Here is a 23,119-nt window from a genome sequence, read left to right as displayed (position 1 = left end):
AGGCAGGTCAGTGTTTGGTTGGGAAATATCTTTGAAACACTTGCACTACAAGGAGTTATAACAGAGCAACAAACTGTGTGTGCATTGTCCATCCTAAGGAGAAGTTGAGACAACAATGCAGTGTGGGGAAAGGACAATAAACTGCTGAATGCGAGGTTTTCCACATGAGAGATGCAAGGTCATGTCACCTTTCAGCCATTGAAAACAATGTAGCTCTTGATAAAACTGTGAACATTACCTGTGTTCTTGGTGGGTTGCAACCAGTGTATATGTAATGCTTTAGTTAACATTTGCTTAGTGATGTTGCACCTACCTAGCAGGCTGTGCCACAGAAATGCACAAAACTGAGTTAACAAGACCATCCCCTGACTCTTTTTAAACAGAAATATGTTGGTGAAGTTTTTAACATCATAAGCCAGCAATCTACGGCTCGCCCAGGATGTATCATTGAACTGGATGCTATCACAGAGCTTGTAAGACCTTTTTCTATACTCATTTTATACCACAATTAGCTTGTTTAAAAAGTGTTAATAATAAGTCTATACTTGTAGCTCTCCATCAGGTAAAGATGAGGTATTTAAAGACTGATTCTGACATATACTTGCTTTGGTTTCATAGTACCTGTAAATCAAAAAAATTGTGACTAATGAAGGTGCATTTTCTTGAAATCTTTCATTGATGTGTATAACTTAACAATCAAGTTAAAAGCTCCCATATTACAGAGCAATCTTAAACAATACACTCTGTGATGTTCACTTCTTGTGTGTGTTTTTACTTTCTTAGCATGGCAGGAAAACGCAGTTATTCCATGTTTTCCAAGAAGACTTCATTTTAAATAACCAGGAGAAGGAAATACCTGAAAACAAGAACAATTTATCAGACTCTGGTAAAGAATTGTTTTTCATAGAACATTGAAGACAAACTATTATATTTTTCATTCCACAGAGGCAAAAGAACTTGTTATACAGCTTTTAGCATTTTAAGGTCAAATACCTTACTCTGAGATCTTTATATACCAAAGAAGAAAATCTAGTCTAATGAAACTCATGGATGTTTCACTTCCTTTAAGAGTAGTGCGCAACCAAATTTAGATAAAGTAGCTTAAATCATGAGATAACCCATCATGTGCTGTATTAAGCATTCCATTGCTGATAACTTTCTTACATGAGGGGGAAAGGGTTTCAAATATAGAGCCCATAGCTGTAGGGCATGACATAGACAAAGCTTACTTGCATCGTTTCATGATGGATGATCATCCTTTCCATCAGCTAAATACTGCTTCTCAGGCCTTGTGTTGTATAACAAATGGCAGGCCAAACAAATCCCCCAAAACACAACTATAAAATACAATACTGTGAGTAGTGTGTGGATTTGTAGGCCTTAGGGCAGATCTGAATTGCTCTGGAATAAATGATCAGTTTTCCTTGGTGGAGTGGGTCAGTGGTTTTGTTGTATAGGCATCTCAATTTTGTTTTGTTCTGTTCCAGTGAAATAATGTGGGGAAAAAAGGGTCAGAGTAAAGTTTGTGATACAAAGTCATCTGCAGTAGTAAAGGGAATGCTGAATAACAGGAAGCAAACTTGTGGAACAGTGTCAAAATGTTGCATAGTAACTGGGTACACAAAATTATTTTTTGTTTGAAGAAAAGGGAGATGCCTAGGGAAATATTACCTGAACCGTATATACGTAGTGATCAATTCTGAATTAGTTGTTTTGAGTTGAGAAAGAGATTTGGATTAATGGAGATAATCTATAAAATGTCAACCCAACTCTCAGTAGAGGTCAAAAAATGCAAATGGGATGTTGAAAATTAGGAACAAAATAGAGAACAAAAAGGAGTGTTACTCTACAGCATAACTTTGTACATTTGCATCTTGAGTATGATCTACAGAAAGGACTATTAAAAATATATGGAAGCTATTTGATCTTAGAAAAGAGCAACTCTATACATCTGTGTGTGTTCTGAAGGTCTATATGGATTGCTGCCATGTAAGAAATTGAGCTAAATGAACCCTTTGAAAAACTGGAAATTAGAAGTGTATCAGTCACATTCTAATTTGAAAGTATTTTTAGTACTTTAAAGCTCTTTATTTTTAAAAATCCCCACTATTTCCTCTTTAATAAAGCATATAAGTATTTAGTTCATGTTGTTTTTAAAAAAGGAACAAATTCACTTGCGTTTTTCTACAGTACCACAAGCAACCCATTGTCAAACCCACAGGGCAAATACAGCTTATTCTTGATCATGTTTTATGTAGATGCACATAAAGAAGGGTTGGAGGAATCATGGAGGAAAGATGGTCACTAAACTAACTATTCCTTCTTGGTCCTAATGGATTTACTTTGGTGCTAAGGAAAGAGAATGGCTGGGTGCATCCTCCAGAAATGGGCTCCTACTGGTATTACAACTCATGTTGTCTTTTCTTGGAGTGAAACGATAGCAAATAGTTTCTTAGAAAGAAACATTGTACTTCTTGTGCATTCCAGACTATATAGTCAGTCTGGCTGGGTTGTAATGGATGAGCCTATCAATTAGACCAGGCTATGACTTTCCCAACTGTTGACATGGCATTTCTTCTCTACATGTAATTTGCATACTTTTTATACGTTAAAGGCCAAACCTCTGTCCAGCTCACTGTCTTAACTGTTACAGTTGCCAGTAAAAGATAGCAAAGAAACTGTAAGAGACAAGCATGTGAAAGACAAAGTTGTAGAGCTGAGAGTACTTTCTGGGATTTAACTTTAAACACAGCAAATTCAGGCAAGTATTTTGTCCTCTCTAAAATAAAACATTGACAGTTCTTCATGTGTGTACCTATAATTGTAGTGGTTATTGCTTGTGATAAAATACTGAGAAAACTAATACAAGAGTTGGATGTAGTCAGACCGCTGCATTTCAGTATTAGTTTGCGATAGCTTAATATGATTATTTGCTAGCCAGCAAAATTTAGTTCTGCTTTCAGGTGAATAACCCCTAAGATCTTCCTGTTCTGAATTTCATCAGGAAACCAGCAAAATGGATTCTCTGAAAAATTCTACTTAATAGTAATAGAGTATACTCAAAACCATTCATTACTACATATGTGGCATTTACATTTGAAGTCAATTCCTGTCTCAGTAGGTAAGCCCTCTTTCTTGTAGTTTTCTATTTAAAAACAAAGTCACTATCTCATGAATGTCTGCTGTTCAGTGTATTCTAAATTGTATTTCAGCTTTTTGAAAAGAATCTGCAATTCTTCTAGTACAAGCTTTCATCACAACCCATTCTTGATTACTTCTTAATCTTCAGAATGCTGAAGTCTTTGAGTTCAGCCTGAGCCCTAAGTTTGATATTTTTTGTGCATTCTAAGGGCAAATACATTTATCTGGTTTTAATACAGCCTAACAGTTCAGATGTTTTGCTTCTCAGAAGTTTCCGTTCTGCAATTTTTGAGTTTACACATAAGTTCTAAATTGGACTGTAATCTGACGCACCTAAACATCAGCAACAGAATTACAATTATGAACAATTTTTAAGTTCTGAAATGTGCTGGTTCTCTTTCAGACTACCAAAGTGCCACAAAACCTAGAAAACTTTTAAAGTAAGCTAAGATATATTTCCGTAGTTTTCTGTTAACATTTAAAGATTTTAAGAAAACATAAACCTGTCATTGACTACATACCAGAGGAATATGTTATAATGCATGTTTCTGTCATTTAAACCAAATTGGTATTTGTCTTACTGTTGCTTTCAAAGGCAGAATTTCTGCAGTTATTTTAAGTATTATTGCAGTTCATTTATAAGTTGGTGAGAAGACTAAAGATCCAAATTTTCTGATCTACTTATATGAGGACATTACTGATAAGGCTTTTCAGCCAACCTGTTGGCAATCTTCATGTTCCAAATCCATCAAATTCATACTTCAACTGTTGAGTTTTATTGGGGGAAAAAAAAAGTAACAAAGCATTTGTATCACATAATCTCAGAGATCTTACATTTTAAGCAAATGTTAACAAAACTTCTCTGAAAAATACCTCTCCCTAATTTGTAAGGTAAGACATGGAGGTCTTAATTTAATTTTCTCTAGCTGCAGGTATTTTGTGCTTCATGAAGCGTTAATTTCCATGGATAACCACATACATACCTCTTTCATCTGCAGTTTTGGTGTTTCTGGTTACAATTTGATTGTTCTAAGTCTGTAGAGTTTAAAGCTATAACTTCTCAGCAGTTCTAGAATTTCAGCAGTATTTAATCTGAGGTGTGCTAGCATTTCTCTTTAAATCTGAATGTGGAAACACATTTCATTAAACTGAAAGTAAAGTTTTAAGTCATGTTTTATCTGTCTTTTTGGAACTTTTAAGGTGAGTAAAATTACTTCTAGGTTAAAACAAATCACTGACTTTTTTAACTTAACGGTGCAAACTTTTTTAGATGAAAAGATGGATTCAAATACACCTGAAGCAGCAACACAAACGGAAGAATTGTATTCTTCACCAGATCCAGAGAAGATCCAATCACCTTTCACTCAAAAGTATCAGGCCTGCAGAGCAAATCTTCAGAGCACCAGCTGGCTTACTCTGTCTTCTAAAATGGTGTATAGTCAAGAGTTGAGCTTGCCAGAAGGAGTAGAGATAATAAGTGTAAAGCCATCAGCAGGTTTGTAATTTTTTTTTTTAAAGAATAAAATAAGGAATCCTTGCCTTTCTGACTTCGGTCTTAAGATAGAAACAAACTAATAGTAAGTTCAGTATTTGTTGTTAAAATTCAAACCCCTGTAGGTGGATCCAAAAGGTTTGCTAAAACTTGCTCCCCTGACTTTATATCTTGATCCTGGAACTAATACTGAAATAAAGCTTTTATTTAAGGTATAATATTTATTGAATTCCAGATTCTTGCAATAAAAGGAATTATAGAAACACAAATTTGGTTTTGCAGTCATTCATGAATTTTTTCGTAGGATCTATACTTAAATTTTAAGGCTTCCATCAGTAGTCTTTCCAAAAATACTTTATAAATATTTTTAGATTTCTGAATGGGAAATGTTTGTTTGTTTAGAAGAGACAATACATACTAGTTTCAGGTTTAAATCATATAATTTGACTCCTCTCTAGAGCATGAAATGGAAACAAAGGGCGAAATGGTTTCGTAGTATTTTTGTCACGTTGTCTCCTTTGTGAGGCCCCGCGAACAACTCTTTTTGTGAGGAAGAGCTAAGCTAATATTTTGTTTGTTTGTTTCAGAATAATAAAATAACTGAATAAAAACGTCTACTTTTTAACTTGCTTTTTAATATTTCCCCCAGTAAAAGTGTATTTTATTTAATTTTAGGACATCTGAGTTCTTCTTCCATATATCCTGTTTGTCGTGCACCGTATCTGCTGGCTACTTCATGCTCTGATGGAAAAGTTCGATTCTGGAGATGCAGAGTTACCACTGAATCATCAGCTTCTTCCATGCCACAATATAGTGCACATAGCGATGTTACGTATTTATGGGAAGAATGGCCATTACTGATTGAGGATGGACTTCTTAGTAGTAGTGCTATTAATGTTCCAGGAAGGCCAACTGAAGTTAGCTGTGCACACACGAACAGATTAGCAGTAGCATATAAGCAGGAGACATCTAAAAATAGACAACTTTCTCAAGATTTTATAATGCATGTTAGTATTTTTGAATGTGAATCTACAGGGGGTTCTTCTTGGATTCTAGAACAGACTCTTCATTTAGATGAGATAGGCACGATGTTAGACTCTGGTGTCAGTATTGATAGTAATTTAGTGGCATATAATCGACAAGACATTTCTCTGTCTCATGGTGGGAATATGCCCAGCACTAAGCACTTGGTACACTTAGATTGGATGTCTAGGGAAGATGGTTCACATATTCTAACAGTGGGAATTGGATCAAAACTTTATATGTTTGGTCAGCTGTCTGGGAAAATGCAAGAACAAAACGGTAAGGAGATTGTAGCAATCTCCCATAGTGGCAGTACGAAGGCTACAACCCTTTCTAGGTTTGTTCTGCTGCGTTGTGTTGACTTGGTTTCATCTGTAGAGGGTTCACCTCCTTTTCCAGTCTCCTTGTCTTGGGTGCGTGATGGCATTCTTGTAGTTGGAATGGATTGTGAAATGCACGTTTATTCCCAGTGGCAATCTCCTTCCAAGCAGGAGCTAGTTAGTACAGATTCCTACAGTGGAAGTACACCGTGTATATCTAGCTTGATGAAACAAAGTCAGTCAGCTGCCTCGGGTCTGCATCCACCAAAGCGAACCTTGACCAGATCTATGACCAGCCTTGCACAGAAACTTAGTGGGAAAAGATCTGCCTGTGATCTGTCTACAGAAATGGAAGATTCTGGTCTTTTTGAAGCAGCTCATACATTATCTCCCACTTTACCTCAGTACCATCCATATCAACTGTTGGAACTTATGGATCTTGGTAAAGTACGTAGAGCAAAAGCCATTCTGTCCCATCTGGTGAAGTGCATTGCTGGAGAAGTTGTTGCTATAAATGAATCTGAACCTAATCACGATAAGAGGCTCAGATCTCTGACCATCAGTGCTAGTGGAAGTACTGCAAGAGATCCCAAAACATTCAGCAAAAGTGAGACTACAGACTATATAGAAATAGACTCTGTTCCACCATTGCCTTTATATGCTCTGCTTGCTGCGGATGATGAGTCATCACATTCCTGTTCAGAGAAATCAAATAATCCAAATAAAAAAGATACGCCCAATGACAATTATGAAGATCTGTTTCAAAATACTGTTATAAGTACAGATGAACTTGTTACATTTGATGCAGATGAAGACAGTTCGAAACCAAAAGTCATCGATCTTTCTCAATATAGCCCAACTTACTTTGGACCAGAGCATGCTCAAGTTCTTTCTCGTCACTTGCTTCATTCAAGCTTGCCAGGTCTGACTAGGATGGAGCAAATGTCATTGATGGCTTTAGCAGATACAATTGCTACTACCAGTACTGACATTGGAGAAAGCAGAGACAGAAATCAGGGTAAGCTGTCTCTTCCAAGTTAAACGTACTGCTGTGCTTCACAACCTTTTTGGGAGTTTTTCCTATATTGGAGTATTTTTGTGGCTTATGAAAGCCTGTCATAGTTTTGTTTCATAGTATAGCCTGTATTATTTACTGTGCCCTCAGTATTTACTGTTTAATTAAAGTTTCAAGACTTCAGACTTTCATAAAATCAAATTTTGTATTGTGAACTGTTAATGCCAGTGTTAGTCCATCAGTCCACATACCATAATTGTCTTTTCAAAAGTGAATTAGAAACAACTTCCTTAATGGCCAATGTTTGTTGCACTGTGTGGAGAAATTGAGAAACAAGTTTATGGATTTTTTTAATATGATAACACTTTTTCTGTTTCCTGCATTAAGAACAAATAACTTTAAAACTTCTTATATTTGAAATTTTCCTCTTTCCCTTTCCTTGAAGGGAAAAACTATGAATTAAGCTATCATATTTATGAATTTAAAGCGTTAGTAGTCGCAGAATTGTGACTTTTAAGACACCCAATAGCTACTTCTAGTAGTTTCCCTAAAGTGTGTATAAAAATATTTAATTCCAGGTGGAGAAACTCTTGACGAGTGTGGTTTAAAATTTTTATTGGCTGTTCGGCTTCACACGTTTCTAACAACTTCACTTCCTCCTGTACATCGAGCTCAACTGCTTCACCAAGGTAACTGATGTGTTTTCTTAGATGAGGTGAATCTTAGTGACATAGCTGTACCTATGATTGCTGTGCTGTTGACATGCCTCTGCAGTATCAGTTAGTTATTTTGTTGTTTTAAAAAAAATATTGTTCAATATGAACATATGCCAGAGCAGAAAATGTCTTGTTTTATTTTAGGTAGAGGTCTTGGAACTGATTTTTTTTTTTCTAATAATCTTTTAGTTGTAATTTTTTTTCTATTTCCGCAAAAGAACTGGCTTTTCTGTATGTCTAGTACCATGTTCCTGTAACCTTCTGCAGGAATAATGCAGTAGAAAATAGAGTACATATTTACTTATTTTTTTAATACATATTTGAAAAAAAAATCTCTTATAGTCTACTCAGACTTTAAATGTTTTTTTTCATATCCTTACTGTAATTATCCAATGAATGATTTCAAATAGTTTTCTTTAGTACAGTTTTAAGTAGTTCCAACCTGATACTGCAGACGACTGAATGAGATGGATTTGATTATGCCTAATCAGATCTAAAGGACTGGCTGTGGTTGCTTCTTTACCCTTTCATTAGTCATGACAGTTGATGGCATTTCCAATCTCATGGTTTGTCACCCCTCAGCTGCATCAGAGATTGGAATTTTCCAGGACTGCCACAACAGAGTACTGCTGAGTTAGCTCTCCAATGGAATACTTTTAGTTGAGATACTTCTGCTGAGCTCAGAAATTGCTGAGAGCAAGAAGTGCCTCCAGGGCATCTGCAGAGGTGCAGTTGAGTGTGCCTCTGCAAAGAAGCATCTCCTGGCCCTCACTAGAGTTGCAATTATCCATGGCCAGCTATGTTGCTGCTTAGTAATTGCTATCTTCCTCATGTGATTTTTTTTTCTTCCAGTTTTCTTTTGTGTCTCTATACTCAAACCTGTTTTCTACTGTGATTATCTGAAACTTTGCATTTTCTAATCCAAGTCAAAATAGTGAACCTACCTTTCAAAACTTTGAAAAGTTTAATCAGTATGTTGCACTTTGTATCATGGCTAATCTTAATGCCACCTACTATAAGTATTTTTTGAACTTCAGTCAGTAACTCTGTTCTTTGCAAACTTACATAAAGGTGTTAGGTGTTACATAAAGGTGAAAAAATTTTTTCATCTGTATGAGCTTTCTTTAATATTTGGTATGCAGTGTTTACAAATATTCTTAAATTTCAGTTGCCTCATCAGCAATACACTTAGAAATCAAAAATAAACAATTTGATCTTCTGTTCTCCCTTTCCCACCCCCTTGACTTCAGATTCTGGATTATTTTATTAGTGAATCCCTCCTTTTTTTTTTTTTTAATTGCTTATTATGTAGGCTTATCTACTAGCCATTTTGCCTGGGCATTTCATTCAGTAGCAGAAGAAGAACTATTGAGCATGCTCCCTGCAGTGCAGAAAGGAGATCCAACATGGCCAGAACTCAGAGCTATGGGTATAGGATGGTGGGTTCGAAATATCCATAGCCTGCGGAAATGCGTAGAAAAGGTAAACATAGTATTCTGAAACAAAATTACCAAACTTTTTTCAAACAGCTGTCCTCTGGTGTTTACCTTCTATTTATATGGTTTTAAATTTTTAGATATGTTCAGTGTTTCTGAATGTTTTGTGCTGTATTTTTTTATACATATAGTTTATTGTAGGAGTATGAACTTTTGTATTCACTTTTTTTAGTACTTTAGGTTTAAAATTCCAGTGTGAAGTACATTTTGGGCTTTTAGATATTCCATTTTGAAGGTGGCAGAGTACAGTGCTTATTGTGGATGCTCAAGGTATAGATTGAGCATATAGTTGGTTTTTATAGCAAAATGAGGAAACAAATTATGGAAAAAGGTTCTCCTTAGAAACCTATCAGAAGTGGGGTCAGCTAAGATATTGTACATCTGTCTTGCAAATTGATACGTTTCCATGATAACAAAAACTTCTCTTGTTTTGTTTTGGCTTGGGGTTTTTTGTTGTTGTTTTTTTAAATATGTATTTTAATAATCACAGATGTGGCAATAAGCCTAACCTCATTATCACTTGTTTTAAGCTCTTGGAAAAGCCAAGTGTGTTGAGCTAGAAAATGACATGCACAAGATACTTTGACTACAAAGCACTAAGTGGTAAAATGCATGTCTCTACTTTTACTTTTCAATCTTCAGCAATTAATCATCACCTTATGAAACTTCCCTGCCTCGCATTTAAAAAATTCCAAGTATTCTGGGCCTGCATTTAAGGTTACCTTACATGGGTCTTGGACTATTCTTGCTACCACTTACCACTTTTTCCTTTCCAACCTCCAAAAGTAATCTCCTGTAAACAACTTTTCTCCTGTTGTACCTGGTCCCAGCCTGTTCTTGAAGACACCATCTGTCCTTTGATCACCCAAGCAACTAATAAATTTTCTTATGATTTCAGGAACTGATTTCAGATGTAGGCATTCCCATTTGATCTGCCAAAAAGCTTCTAGAAGTGGAAAACCATTAGCTAAATAATACCAAACAAAACCAAGGGGTTGAAGCTGTGGTATCATCACGCGTTCTTATGTCAGACTCACAGTGAGAGGAGGGTTCCTATATTAAAGAGAACTTCCAAGCACTATGGGGCATGGGATACCAGAAGCAACAGGAATCCAGTTTAAGATTAATTTAAATTTTGGTTGATTTTGCTGTTGAACTGTCTTCACAGGTGGCTAAAGCAGCCTTTCAGCGAAACAATGATCCACTTGATGCAGCCATTTTTTACCTCGCAATGAAAAAGAAGGCTGTGATCTGGGGATTATACAGGTAGGAGACATGCAAGCTCTTACATGGGGTTTCATACTATCTGGTATAATTTTGTGAAAAAAGTTGAATGTGATGATAATCCAAAAGAAGCACAAATATTACCATTGAAAGCTGAGATTCGATTTCTAAATTAGTCACTACATTGAATGGGTAGTTTTTAAGCTTCTTGTATTTACTGAGGTAACTTAGTTGCTGTTTCTGAAGGCAGATGCTTCAAGTTTTGGTCTCAAATCTACTGTAATTTCAGTCACTGCTTAGTTCTGATTTACTTTGAGGTCTACCTGTGTAGTGTGTGGAACAACATGGCTATCTTTTAGAAAACTGTTGTTATTATACCTTAAGTTGAGAGGGCTGAATTCAGTCTGTTTTTCAAACTGGCATTTCATAATATAATGTTCAATGTTGCAAACTTTTTAAAAAGTAGTTTGCATTGTCACTTACTGTTAAGAGCTCACCTGGGAAAAATGAGCTTTTCTGTGTTTGTATCAGGTTAACTGAAAATACTATTAGTTTTTGTATTTACTAAAGTTTTTGTTATTTTTAAATATGAAGCCTCCTATGTTCCCAGTGTGGTGAGAGCCTTTGCATTTCCTAATGAAAAGATCTGTGTAAAATTCTACTGGGATCTGAGGAAAGGAAGAACCGTAATGCATCTGGTAAAATATATATTTTTATCAATTATGTTCAATATGCAGGTCCCAAAAAGATACTAAAATGACACAATTTTTTGGAAACAACTTTACTGAGGACAGATGGCGTAAAGCAGCATTAAAGAATGCTTTTTCTTTGCTTGGTAAACAGCGTTTTGAACATTCTGCAGCATTCTTCTTGTTGGCAGGACACTTAAAAGATGCAGTGGAGGTAATAAAATAATGATTTTTTTTTTTTTTAATGTTTAAGACTGTTATATTGTCCCAAACTTACAAATATATTGAAAGTGACTTGCATTTTGCACTAGTATGACCCCTGAAGATTCTGGTTTGTTTGTACTCTTTACCTCCCTCCCCTCCCCCCCAGATTAATGACAAATGCAAATCCTTGGTCTTCACATTTTGATTCTGTTTTAGCTCTCATATTAATGATACTAATGGTTAGTATCCATGGTTAATTCCTCCATAATAGTATTAAGAGGCCACTAACTACCTACCATTAACTTGCTTTCAGATTGTCTGCCCTGTCATATATGAAGACAACATAGTTTTTCATTAGGAAGTTCCAGAACTGAAAAAGAAAGCTTTTTGGCAGTGGTGTGGGTTGGCTCCTAGAATCCTTTCACAAAAAATTATTTCCTGGGTCTGTTTGAATTGAAAACTTTGGAGGAAATTAATCTCTCTGATAATGAAGGATTTGTTCTGTAAAGCTTCATAACCAAAACATCCAGCTTCAAGAGGTGGCACATGCACACTGACAATGATTTATTTAAGCCAATTGATTTAAAAGTTCTATTGTCATGTCAGACTTAAACTGAAGAAATTACAAATCAGATCTTGCATATAATAGTTGGCTACAGCTATTCTGCATAGTTCCTGCTAATTTTTTAATGGAATTGATAGACCTAGTTATCTCAATCTGAACAGATTCATGTCACTTCCTGTCTTGTGATCATTTTAACCAGAGGAGAAATTACAATGTTTGGTCTTGTGAATATATTTATTTTCAATTAGGTCTGCCTTGAAAAACTGAATGACATTCAATTGGCTCTTGTAATATCAAGACTTTATGAGTCGGAATTTGAAGTATCTAGTACTTATAAATCTGTACTACAGAAGAGAATTTTGGGAAGTGTGTTTCCTGGAAAAGAGGCCTCAGGAAACATGCACTGTGACCCTTTTCTGCGAAGTATGGCTTACTGGATTTTGGAAGATTATAGCAAGGCTCTTGACACTTTGATTGAACATTCTGTTGAAGATGAAGGAGGTAAGAATATTAGTATTTTGCCTGTTGGGTTGGTTTTAACTATTTGTTCATTTAAGTAGTTTCTTCAAGCGTAGTCTGACCAAGACCAGGTACTGCACAGTTGCTCACCGTTGCTAGTAAGTAGCTTGCCATAGCAATGTATGTGACTTTTTTGTAGTAAATGTGGTGACTGTGGTGGTGTTATCCTGTATCCCATGAATGGATACTTAATTTATCCTTTAAGTATGTGACTATCAGGATAATGAGAGTGACCCTGCAGTAATGCAGCTGCTTTTCCAGCAGCAGCTTAAAGATGAAGAGATGAATTAACTTAATTAGTTAATTTGACTCCATTACAACCTGGGAAAAAATTCCTGATTGCACAGTTACGTATCAGAGTCCGGAGGACATGGTGTTTTGTAGCTTTTAGTCCTTGTGAAGAATGATTGACCATAAGGATAAACTGCCATAGAAAAGATTTTGATATTTACTGTGGGTACCTGAAATAGCAGGTAAGTCTCCTAAAGTGATTCTTTTTCCTGTTCACTTGATAGCTTGATAGTTCTTCTAAGAATCAGTTGCATTATTTAATAAAGTTAATGTTCTCAGGGCAGTTAAATGTTTCAAGTTGCTAGTAGTTAGCATGCTAGCTAGTTTCAGTCCTGGCTACTGAGAGAAACTTGATGGGGATAAATGAAGACTCAAATCCCCAGAGATGTGTAACTAATTTTAAAAACTGATTTCAGTAGACATTACATTCCTCAGGATAATTTTGAGCAAATGAGGGGTATAGTATTCAGTTGTTTCCATCCTGGTCACACCTTCCTGTGTAAAATCATTTTTAAGTGTCACTAATTCTTCTTTAATCAGCGCAGTGGCTTTTGTGGTGTTTTGCTTTATTTTCTTGCTTAAAGGTGTTATTTCATTGTACCTTTTCCTATTATCTGTAATTAGTTGTGCTATAACTCCTGATAGAGGAAACAGTAAGGGTATATCTCAGCTAACCTGGACTCTTTGAAAGCTGTGGGAATCATCCTATGCTGATGCTCATATCTTTTCAAGGTTTTTCATTTCGTGGTTTTGGACATGAAAATAAAATATGTAGGTGCTGCACTGCTGTATAATTCATTTATTTGTATGTAATACTGATATCAATATGTATAAATGTTACTGATTTCCTAGTTCTGTTATAAGTTGCATTTTTGTTGAGGTAGACAAAAAATACTAATCCAAAATTTAAAAAAAGACTTTTTAAAGTAAAAATCTTTAAGTTGTAACATCTTAATGTCATTTAGTGATGGAATCTTCAGAAATCTAAACTGAACAGGAATGTGGTCGTCTTTGACTGCAAGAGAACTGGCCTGACTGCAAGGAAAATAAATGGCAGCTGTTTTAATTTAAAGGTCTAACCTGCTCTCCCACTCAAGCTTCTGTTTTTAGTAGTGATTAAGTTTGGCAATGTTCTCTCTCCCAAAATACTCCAATGATAAAGGTGCAAAGGAAGGTGAAAAGAGGGGTGCAATGAAGTAAACAGTAGAATAATTAAGACCTAAAAGCCTTCTGATGAACTTAGAACTTTGCAGATGGATTATTTCATACAGAATGGTAGATTTTTCTCATGATCAAATATCTTTTCAGATGGAGATGGTTCATCAGGTTGTAACCCTGCAGTGTTTAACTTCTATAACTACTTAAGAACACATCCTCTCTTGTTGAGACGTCATTTTGGCTCTTCTGATACATCTTCTACGCACATCTGCCTAACAGTAGAAAATGGATTAGCTGACAAAGTCAACCTAAGTGAAAGACGGCTGTTTTTCACCACTGCATATGCTCATCTAAAAGCTGGTTGTCCTATGTTGGCCTTAGAAGTGTTATCAAAGATGCCCAAAGTTGTCAAGAGGTCAAAGTCATTCTGTAGATCCCCTAGTTTAATGGATACTAGTAAAGATTTCTCACCATCTTCTCCAGTTAAAGAGCTGGAAACAAAAGACCAATCTTCCAGTATTGATTGGTCACAGCCAGTATTCAATGGTCTTGGTTCATCTTCAGATTGTTCATCAGGAAAACGTTCAAGTTCAACGCTTTCCTTTGACTGGAGCCAGCCAAGTGTGGTATTCCAAGATGAACACTTGAAACTACAGTCAGACAGTGATGAAAATGATGAGAGTGAAGATTCTTCCCTGGTAATGAAAGAGCTAAAACCTCTGAAGAAAACTGAAAAATTATATGAAACAAGTTCTAGCTACACAGAATCTTTTAGTGTAGTTGATGACAAAGATATTCTAAATCCATCAGAAGATATAATTTCAGCACAACTGAAGTTTAGAGCATGCCTGAAAATTCTTACTGTAGAGCTTCGTACGCTGTCCACTGGTTATGAGGTAGATGGTGGGAAGTTGAGATATCAGCTTTATCAGTGGCTTGAAAGAGAAGTGGTAGCTCTTCAAAAGACCTGTGATTATAGTGTTGAAGTAGAAGAGATGCAGTCAGGAATTAGTGTGATGCCAGAGGAAGCTACATTACATGAAAATGCTGAAGACTTAGCTGACCAGCAAAAAAATATGCTACAGAAGGACGACTTTCAGAAAAGACGTCAATGGCTTCTGAAATACCAGTCTCTCCTAAGGATGTTCCTTAGTTACTGTATACTTCATGGCTCTCATGGTGGAGGTTTGGCATCTGTCAGAATGGAATTAATTCTGCTATTGCAAGAATCTCAGCAGGTATGTGGGGGAGCTTAGTTTGTTTTCTCTGCTTCGGGTTTGTTGTTGATTTTTTTTGCATGTGTTTCGTATTATTGTTGAAGTTTTCCTATTATAGCATGCACCTGTTTTATAATAAATGTAAAACTGTTTTAACATGCTGTGTTTTCTGTAGGTTATGGTTTTCTTGTTGTTTAGAATCCCCTTCCCCTCTTTCAAAAGTTCTTCTGTTCCCTTTAGGAAGCTGTACTTTCACTTTGTGTGTGTGTTTCTTGCTTGTTTTTAGGAGCAGTCAATACAGATACCTTCCAGCCCTCTACCAGAGCAAAGCTCCATACCTCTCCTATTTGCTTGCACAGCTAGTGCCAAAACAGTGGTGGCTAATCCATTGCTACATCTTGGTAACTTAACTCATGATATATTACATGCCATAATAAACCTTGATTCGCCACCTCATCCAGATACTCAGAACAACAAGGTGTGTATTTTTTATAGTTGTTTGTGTTTGTTGTTGTTGTCATTGTCCAGTTTGTTGAAGCCATGAATCTTTTTCTGACAGCATGAAAACTTTCTGATGTGCATACCTGTGACAAGTAAAACAACTGTGGAACCTAAGTATTTTCTGTAGTACTTACCTTGGGCTAAAATAACATCCACTGATTATTACTGATTGTAGAGTGATTACTGATTGTGCTGAGCATCTGGTTCAACATGCGGAAGTAGATTGGCCTCTCTCAGGACTGGGTGTTTGTCCAAGATGACATCTGTTATGGAAAACATGTTGTACTACACTATCAGTGTCACATTTGTCTTTATGACAATATGATCATTATTTCTGTTATATTGATGCTAAACTTTGCATTTCAGTCCTAGACCTAAGTAAAATTAAGTTTTGAAGTATAAAAACTGATTGTCAGCAAAGTGCAGTAAACTCAGACTTTTTTGTGAAACAGTATATGTGTTTGTACAGTAAAATATAGTCTTTTTAAAGTTATGTTTCTGTAAGATTTCTTCTGTGTTTAACCTTGGACTGGAAACCAAACTTAAAGTGTTAGGTTAAATCTTTCCTGAAGTTTTGCATGTGTTAGGTCCCAAATCATGTTTACTTTTACTAGAGATTGCTCAGTTTCTAGTCTGTGCTTTGTTTCAGAGGGAGCAGACAAATAAGTATAATAAACTCAGTTTTTAACCAAACCTTTTGATCAGCAGATTCTCTAGCTCTTTACGTAAGTGTGTTTTGTGATACAGTAAGGAAAGTATCAGCTATGATAAAAATAGGGATCAGTGTGATACTGAGTAAATTGTGTGTGTGTCCAAGAGCTGCACAAGAACTGGTCAAAAACTAATCTGCATTATAATTTTCATTCTGAAGCAAAGCTTTTGTATTCTGAGCCAGCATATTGCTACTGTCTTAGGGTATAATCACTTATGACTGTTGTGTAGAGGTTTAATATGTTGCTGTTTCTTAATTGAAAACATTGCAGCTAGGGCTGATCTGTGGCTATGGGTTGGTGGGATGAGTGGGTGCTTCCCCATCCCTTTTATTGCAAAGTGAATTGATTTATCTGAAATGAATTCTGAGTAGAAGGTGGCTTTGTAAGTGATCTTTGCCATAAGTGCTTATACCTTCCATATTCAGTTCTTGTTTCACTGTTACAAATCTGTATGCATGAAAGGCTATGATACTAACTCATCTTGAGTGTAATATGGTCTATAAAACTTTATCTTACAGATATATGTAATGCATACCTTAGCAGCGTCACTTTCTGCTTGCATCTACCAGTGTCTTTGTGATGGCCACGGCTACAGGTAAACGTCTATGAAAAGCACTTTTTAGAGAATGGTCAACACACTGTCTCACTGTAATGATGGTGTAATAGATAGTGCACCAGAAGGCAGTGCTCACACCTGCCTAAATCTGGAAAGGGCTATCACTTGAATAGTTTTAAACATAACTGTTTTTTACAAATAAGCCATCCCACTTTTCTGTTTCACAGCTCATTTCAAGCAAATCAGTTCACTGGAACAGTGTATCAGACAGTGCTATTAACTCAGCGCCATTCTCTAAGAACAACAAGCTTAGAAGAAACAGTGACTCCCAATACCTCACCTGCTCAGTGGCCAGGTATCTAGAGTTAATTTGTTTCTTTCCTCTTAAGGAAAACTTAATTGTCTGGATCCACTGTAAGAGCATGTAGCTATGGTCTGGACTTTCTAGTAGTATTGGTAACAGCTGTGTGATAAAAATAAGTTCTTATAATAAAATTTTATCTTCGTTTTTCAAAAGCTGTAAGCTAGTAATTCTGGTTATTCACTAAGTCAACTTGATTTATGTTGCTTTCTCTTGCTAAAAAATGTTAGTGGGGGCTCTGGTAAAGAGCAAGTAAACGGAAAGTAGGGTGAAGTGTTGTCCTGTGCTCTACTTGCTCCCCCTGCAGGCAACAGATCAGACTCCGCAGTATTCTACTTCCTTACTCTTGAAAAGGACTTGAAAGGCTATCTTAGTTCGTGCTCCATCTCAGGATACTTGTAGCTTATGTACAACTTTTGAACTAACTTGAAACTATTGACGATAGTAAGTTTATAATGAATTATGTATTGCTGTAGCTCTAAAACCCACGTAGGACTTCAGGTAATTCTTAACGTGTGCTGGGACTTATGTTAATGAAGCTACACTGTTCACATTAGGGGGAGTGTAAGCTATGTAATATATGTCTGTATGAGCTTCAGTTTACAGCACTAACTTTAAGCGTAACCAAGAAGTATGCTTTCATATTATGGGATTTGTTCTTTCAATCAGAAAACTTCACATTAAAAAATCTTTTGGAGAACTGTAAGCAGCTTTGTGTTTGATGCTATACTGTTTTTTCTTTTCCTCAAAACGTTCTGTCACTGAATCTACAGATTTTAGAGAGAAATCAGATTGTCATCTGTTTTCTCCTTATTTCATTAGTTGCGGAGTTAAATTTCTAATGGATTAGACAAGGGGTTGTTAGCGGTTGTGCTTATAGGTAACATCACCTTGAACTGATTTCTCTATTTAAAAAAAAAATAGTGAATAGCTTCTACATGCTTTATGTGCAAATGGGAGAGTATGACACACAGCAGAATTCTTTAGCCGCTGCTATTTGTATTTTCTCTTACGTGCACAGTGACACAGTTGGAGCCACATCTGAAACTCTTTACAACTTTTTGTGGGAGCATAAAAACACTACAAGATGTTTAGTACTTGGGTGAAAAGACACTTGTCAGACAATGCATAGTTCAGGTTGATACCCATGATTTTTCGTTGGTTTTACCACTGTAAAGTGAGAATATAGCATTTCAACTTACAGGCTTATGCTGGAGTTATAAACCTAACTGGTGAGACAAGCACCACAGGCAAGTCAGTGGGCAGATTAGTATTTTTATCTTAAGTATAAGATTTGGATGCTATACATTGAATGTACTGTGAGGCACTGGATTAAAGGTAGAGAATAAAGAGCTAACCCTTTGCTGAAAGAATTGAGGAACCAGAAAAGAGAGAGCTTGAGGCATGGGGGGAAGAAAGGGTCATGTAAGTAAGGTAACTAAATGTTGTGTTGTAGTTTTAGTACCAGGGAGTTGAATTAAAAATGCCAGTGTTTTATTTAAGATATATCCCAAAATTTGAGTGCTTTTTTGTCATTTGTTTTCTCTTATTCTTGAAAAGTTGCTATGTATTTCTTTAACTGTTAGTCCAACACATGAAACTATTAAAAATAAATAGCATGCCACTTTCTCCTGGAGTTTTCAGTTTCCTCTAAAACTTAGAATTTTTCTACACCAGAATGTACTAAATAACATAGATTAACAGTTAAAATACCCATGATAATCCAGAGTATGTTCACACACACCTATGTGCTTTTTTTTTTTTTAAATAAACAGGAATAACAGCTCTAGTACGTCTCTTGAATTCTGCTGGTGAGGAAGCCCAGCCAGGTCTCACAGTTTTACTTTGTGAAATTCTAACTGCAGTCTATCTGAGTCTGTTCATCCATGGCCTAGCAACACATTCTAGCAATGAATTGTATAGAATTATGGCTCATCCACTTAACAACAAAATGTGGTCTGCTATCTTTGGAGGAGGAGCTCATACGCCCAGCAGAGGACAACTGCAATTAAAGACAAAAACTGGTTAGTTCTATTGTTCTACTTATATTTGTCTTCTGGGTTTTTTAAGAAAATAATGTGACTGCTGAAAGCTTAAGAATAATTGCTTTATATAGTTCATGTTCAGTAAGAATTCAATATGTTTTTAGATCTGCAAAGAAAAGCAAGAATCTAAAATTATTAGTATGGATATTGTATAGAAGAGAATAGGAAGCAGAAGAGAATATTACTGAAATAAGGTTTCTGAGTAGCACAACTGCTGTAATGTGAGGGGGTTAAGTTCATCTTAAAGAGAAAATTTTCAGTACTATTACAGCCTAGTTTTTATTTTAAAGCTTTCCAGTTCTCTCATAATAGAAATATATTCCCATTTTACAAATACAGTATGTTTTCTCTCTTTGACAGGTAGGCACTTCCCAATGCCTAGCCCACATCAGGTAGTAGTGTTCTCCATGGAATGTGTGGGGTTTTCCAAATCCCTTACCGCCTTCAGTACTCATAGTCCTACCAAATCTTCAGGCAAGATACTAGATTTAGTACTAGGCCTCTACATGCAGTTTGCTATGTGTGATTTTTTTGCATATGTAGAAAGACAGAAAAACTTCTGTTTGCAAGCCATGACATCAAAATTTAAAGCTAAGTTTTGTAACTAAAGCAGCAGTTGAATTCGGCCTTTTTAAAAAAGAAAATTGGCACTGCTGGTGTATTCTTACTACACTTCATTTGAAATAAATGTTAATTATAAAATTACTTTGACCATGGTTTGAAAGGATCAGAAGTATTTCATATCTTTGGAGAGCTGCTTGTTTTGCTTTTTGAATATAAGCATTATTATGCATGTGGATTTCTAAGTGTTCATTCTAGACATTACAAAGAAAAGGTTTCTTGTTGATATTCAATTTTGGTAGTCTGAGACCCCTTTAGGAAAGCAAACAACCTTCAAGTTGTAAATTCAGATGATCATAAATTATCCTGAGGTCCAGAATTAATTCTGTAATGTTTTTCTTTTTAGTACAGATTCATGCTTTGTAATTTAGTCGGACTTCTATAAAACCAAGAGCAACAATCCTACAGATTATCTGATTTTTTAAAATGAAAATTTTGTAAAGATAAATTTACTTGAACTATGGTGACTTTGTACATCACAGCTAACTTAAACTATATAATTTTTGTTATTATATTGTTGTTATGGATATTAGATGTATGTTACATAAAAATGTCTTACCTTGTGTTTAAGGAAAACTGGGAATGTCTGTTTAAATACAGACTTCGTCAGACATTTAGAAAAGTATTTTCAGACTAGAGATCTTTAATCAAAAGTGAGTTCTTATTCTAGATCTGATCATTTTTCTCTGTGGCATTGAATAAATATTTCTCATTATCATTTTAAGGTAAATATATTTGCCATATCAGAATTGTTGGAAGGCATAACTGGCTTTTGTTGGCAATTCTGTTTCCTAGGTGTTGGTAACTGTATACTGAGGTGTGTTAATATGCTTCTGCTACTACTGTTTTAAAATTATAAGATAATTGGTTTTACATAGAATTGTATTCTGAAATGTATACTTAAATGCCTGTCTACTGCATGTGTTTCTTAAAAATGAATGCTGGCTGTCTGATCCCAGAATTGATAAAACTGTTGCTGGAAGAATCAAGAAGCTGAAACTGAAAATTAAAGGGAAAAAGGGACTTTTTAAAATACTAATTTGTAGGGATAACCAAACACTGGAAAAGGAGCCTAGAGGGGTTATAGAGTCTCCATCTTTGGAGTTATACAAAACTTGAACAAACTAGGCCATCACCTAAGTCAGGCCTGTTCTGAGCAAGGGGTTGGACCAGGTCCCTTCCAACCTACATAATTCTAGGATTCTGTAGGTCTATTTGTTTTTAATGTGTGTTTATCTAGAGCAAATTTGGGGGAAAGAATTTTGCAGGAACATCTTTCTCTGTCACTTTAAATTAAAAAAAAAGAAAAAAACAGGAAGAAGATAGACCTCCAGTGAAGCAGAGGAATTGGATTAAAATCAGCTATATTTTTGTGTCTTTACTGTCATCTCTTATTTTTTCTTCTGACACCCAGAAATGAACACTGAGATGTGACTGGAATGCTTGTACCAGTCAACCATGGCACGTTCTTCCATAATATGATTTTGACTTTGTATAGCTTCCCATTTTGTTATGCATAACTAGACTCTTTTTCTGAAGTTTATTTTTAGATTTTTGTGAAATGTTTTCACTCTCAAATGGAGATCAAAAGCCAAAAATTAACACCCCTAAAAATTCTAGTATAACACTCTGTCCTGCATTGTCTTCTCCTCCTTGCTTCCCTGCCCCCCCAGTCCTTTAGAACTTTATCTAAATGTGGATGTTGATCTCCAAGTTTCAAGCTTGTTTTAAGAGATTATAGTACTATGTACAGTGCTGGCCAATAAAGTTACATGATTTCCCTTTCTGTGTTAGTTGACTTAAGCATATAATAGCTTTAGATATAAAATTTCCCTTAAATAAACATTATTTTTCTTTTAGACACAAACTAAAATAGTTTGACACTAAAAATAGTTCCTGGTAGTCTTGTAAAATCCTGACCTCTGTTAGGAATTAGTTTGTATGAAAAGCTATTGTTTTATTGCCTCTTTCACAGTAAAGATCAGACAAAGCATGGCAGTTGAATGCTTTTTAGAGCTGCCTGACATGTTACACTTCCCAGACGTGTTTCTTGTTTTTGCAATTGCAGCAAATGATTTTGACAAACTGGGTTAGCATTTGAGAATTTACATTATGTCTTAAAATTGTGGATGTGTTTTGTTTTCAAAGAGGCAATTAGCATCTGAAAAATAACCCTATTGTTGATTATAGTAGATCTTTTCAGAAACATATTTACCAGATAGTTTATCTTCAAAACTGCCTCAGAAAACTCTTTTGTAACTTAAGTCTATATAGAGATGGTAACTTCTCTATAATCCAGAGGGTTCTTAAGAAAAAGTTTGAATTTTGCTTTAACAGTTAGAAATCCATAATTTCATTTCATATATTCAATTATTCCATACTACAAGAGTAAATTAAATGCAAAACTACTTCCAAAACTTGAGTATTTTACAAGTACACTTTATAGACTTAAAGTTGTCATTTTGGGTTTCAGGTGTGGAAAATCAGAAATCTGGTAATACTTGACTATTAAGACGAGTTATTTTTCTCCGCTGATTGTCCTAACTTTCAAAGCAATTAAAAAAGTTTTAAGACAAGTATTATTTCCAAGTACTGTCATAGTCGTACTTTGGTAGGGAGAAATGATAAACTGTCAGCTCTTACTGTGATGGGTTTTGCCTAACATACCAGAGGTTTTGAGAAACAGATGCCTTGATAATGAGGATGTGCACATAAAATTTATCCACAGGACGTGCAGTCCTACTGTTAGTCTTATGCATGTATTTCTCTTGTTAGATCCTCTGAATTAATTCATAATCCTCTCCACAAACCATTATTCATGACCTCCTAGAAAACATGCTATTACAGATTTTATAAATGTTTGACTTAGAGGAACAGAGCATCAAAGCAGAAGATTAATTTAGTGTTTGGCTAAGTTTTGCTTAGGCAATTCTAAAGAAAAAACAATCCCTTAGACATCTTGCATTTATCTGCTTGCTGTACCTACTGTGAGGTAGGTTTCATGCAGAATCTAAACCAAAACAACAACAAAAACTGAATTTGCATTAGTAGTGCTTCAGACTAGAAACTTTCTGTTTCAGACTAGATCCAACAGTGCTATATATCTGCTGTTCAATTTCACCAGCAAATCAGGAACGGCAGTAAAAAGTCTTCATTTTTAGACTTTATCTCCAGGAATGGCTTAATCTCAGAATAGATAAAAGGATACAGATTCCTCAAGTTTTAAAGCCTTCCAGCTTGTGTCAGGACCTA

General features: G+C 35.6%; 1 protein-coding gene across 5 annotated transcripts in view; it reads left to right on the top strand.

Moving 5' to 3' along the window:
* The window catches only part of DMXL1 (Dmx like 1), an 84,799-nt gene that overhangs the window by 34,789 nt on the left and 26,891 nt on the right, over positions 1-23,119 (top strand). For 3 of the 5 annotated variants that reach the window (XM_072860448.1, XM_072860447.1, XM_072860450.1), the window contains 15 exons: positions 384-473; positions 784-886; positions 3,005-3,121; positions 4,412-4,636; positions 5,309-6,994; positions 7,570-7,680; positions 9,020-9,189; positions 10,372-10,469; positions 11,165-11,330; positions 12,134-12,386; positions 14,004-15,091; positions 15,357-15,548; positions 16,803-16,879; positions 17,068-17,195; positions 18,977-19,225. In XM_072860448.1, coding sequence (XP_072716549.1) covers positions 384-473; positions 784-886; positions 3,005-3,121; positions 4,412-4,636; positions 5,309-6,994; positions 7,570-7,680; positions 9,020-9,189; positions 10,372-10,469; positions 11,165-11,330; positions 12,134-12,386; positions 14,004-15,091; positions 15,357-15,548; positions 16,803-16,879; positions 17,068-17,195; positions 18,977-19,225 — 4,753 coding nt within the window. Of the gene's footprint in view, positions 1-383; positions 474-783; positions 887-3,004; positions 3,122-4,411; positions 4,637-5,308; positions 6,995-7,569; positions 7,681-9,019; positions 9,190-10,371; positions 10,470-11,164; positions 11,331-12,133; positions 12,387-14,003; positions 15,092-15,356; positions 15,549-16,802; positions 16,880-17,067; positions 17,196-18,976; positions 19,226-19,606; positions 19,721-23,119 lie in introns of all 5 variants that reach the window. The other 2 variants (XM_072860451.1, XM_072860449.1) reach the window with 2 other exon arrangements.

Source organism: Ciconia boyciana, chromosome 4 (assembly GCF_034638445.1).
Source record: "Ciconia boyciana chromosome 4, ASM3463844v1, whole genome shotgun sequence".
In the NCBI taxonomy this organism is placed as follows: Eukaryota; Metazoa; Chordata; class Aves; order Ciconiiformes; family Ciconiidae; genus Ciconia; species Ciconia boyciana.
This window is presented reverse-complemented; position numbering and strand designations above follow the sequence as displayed.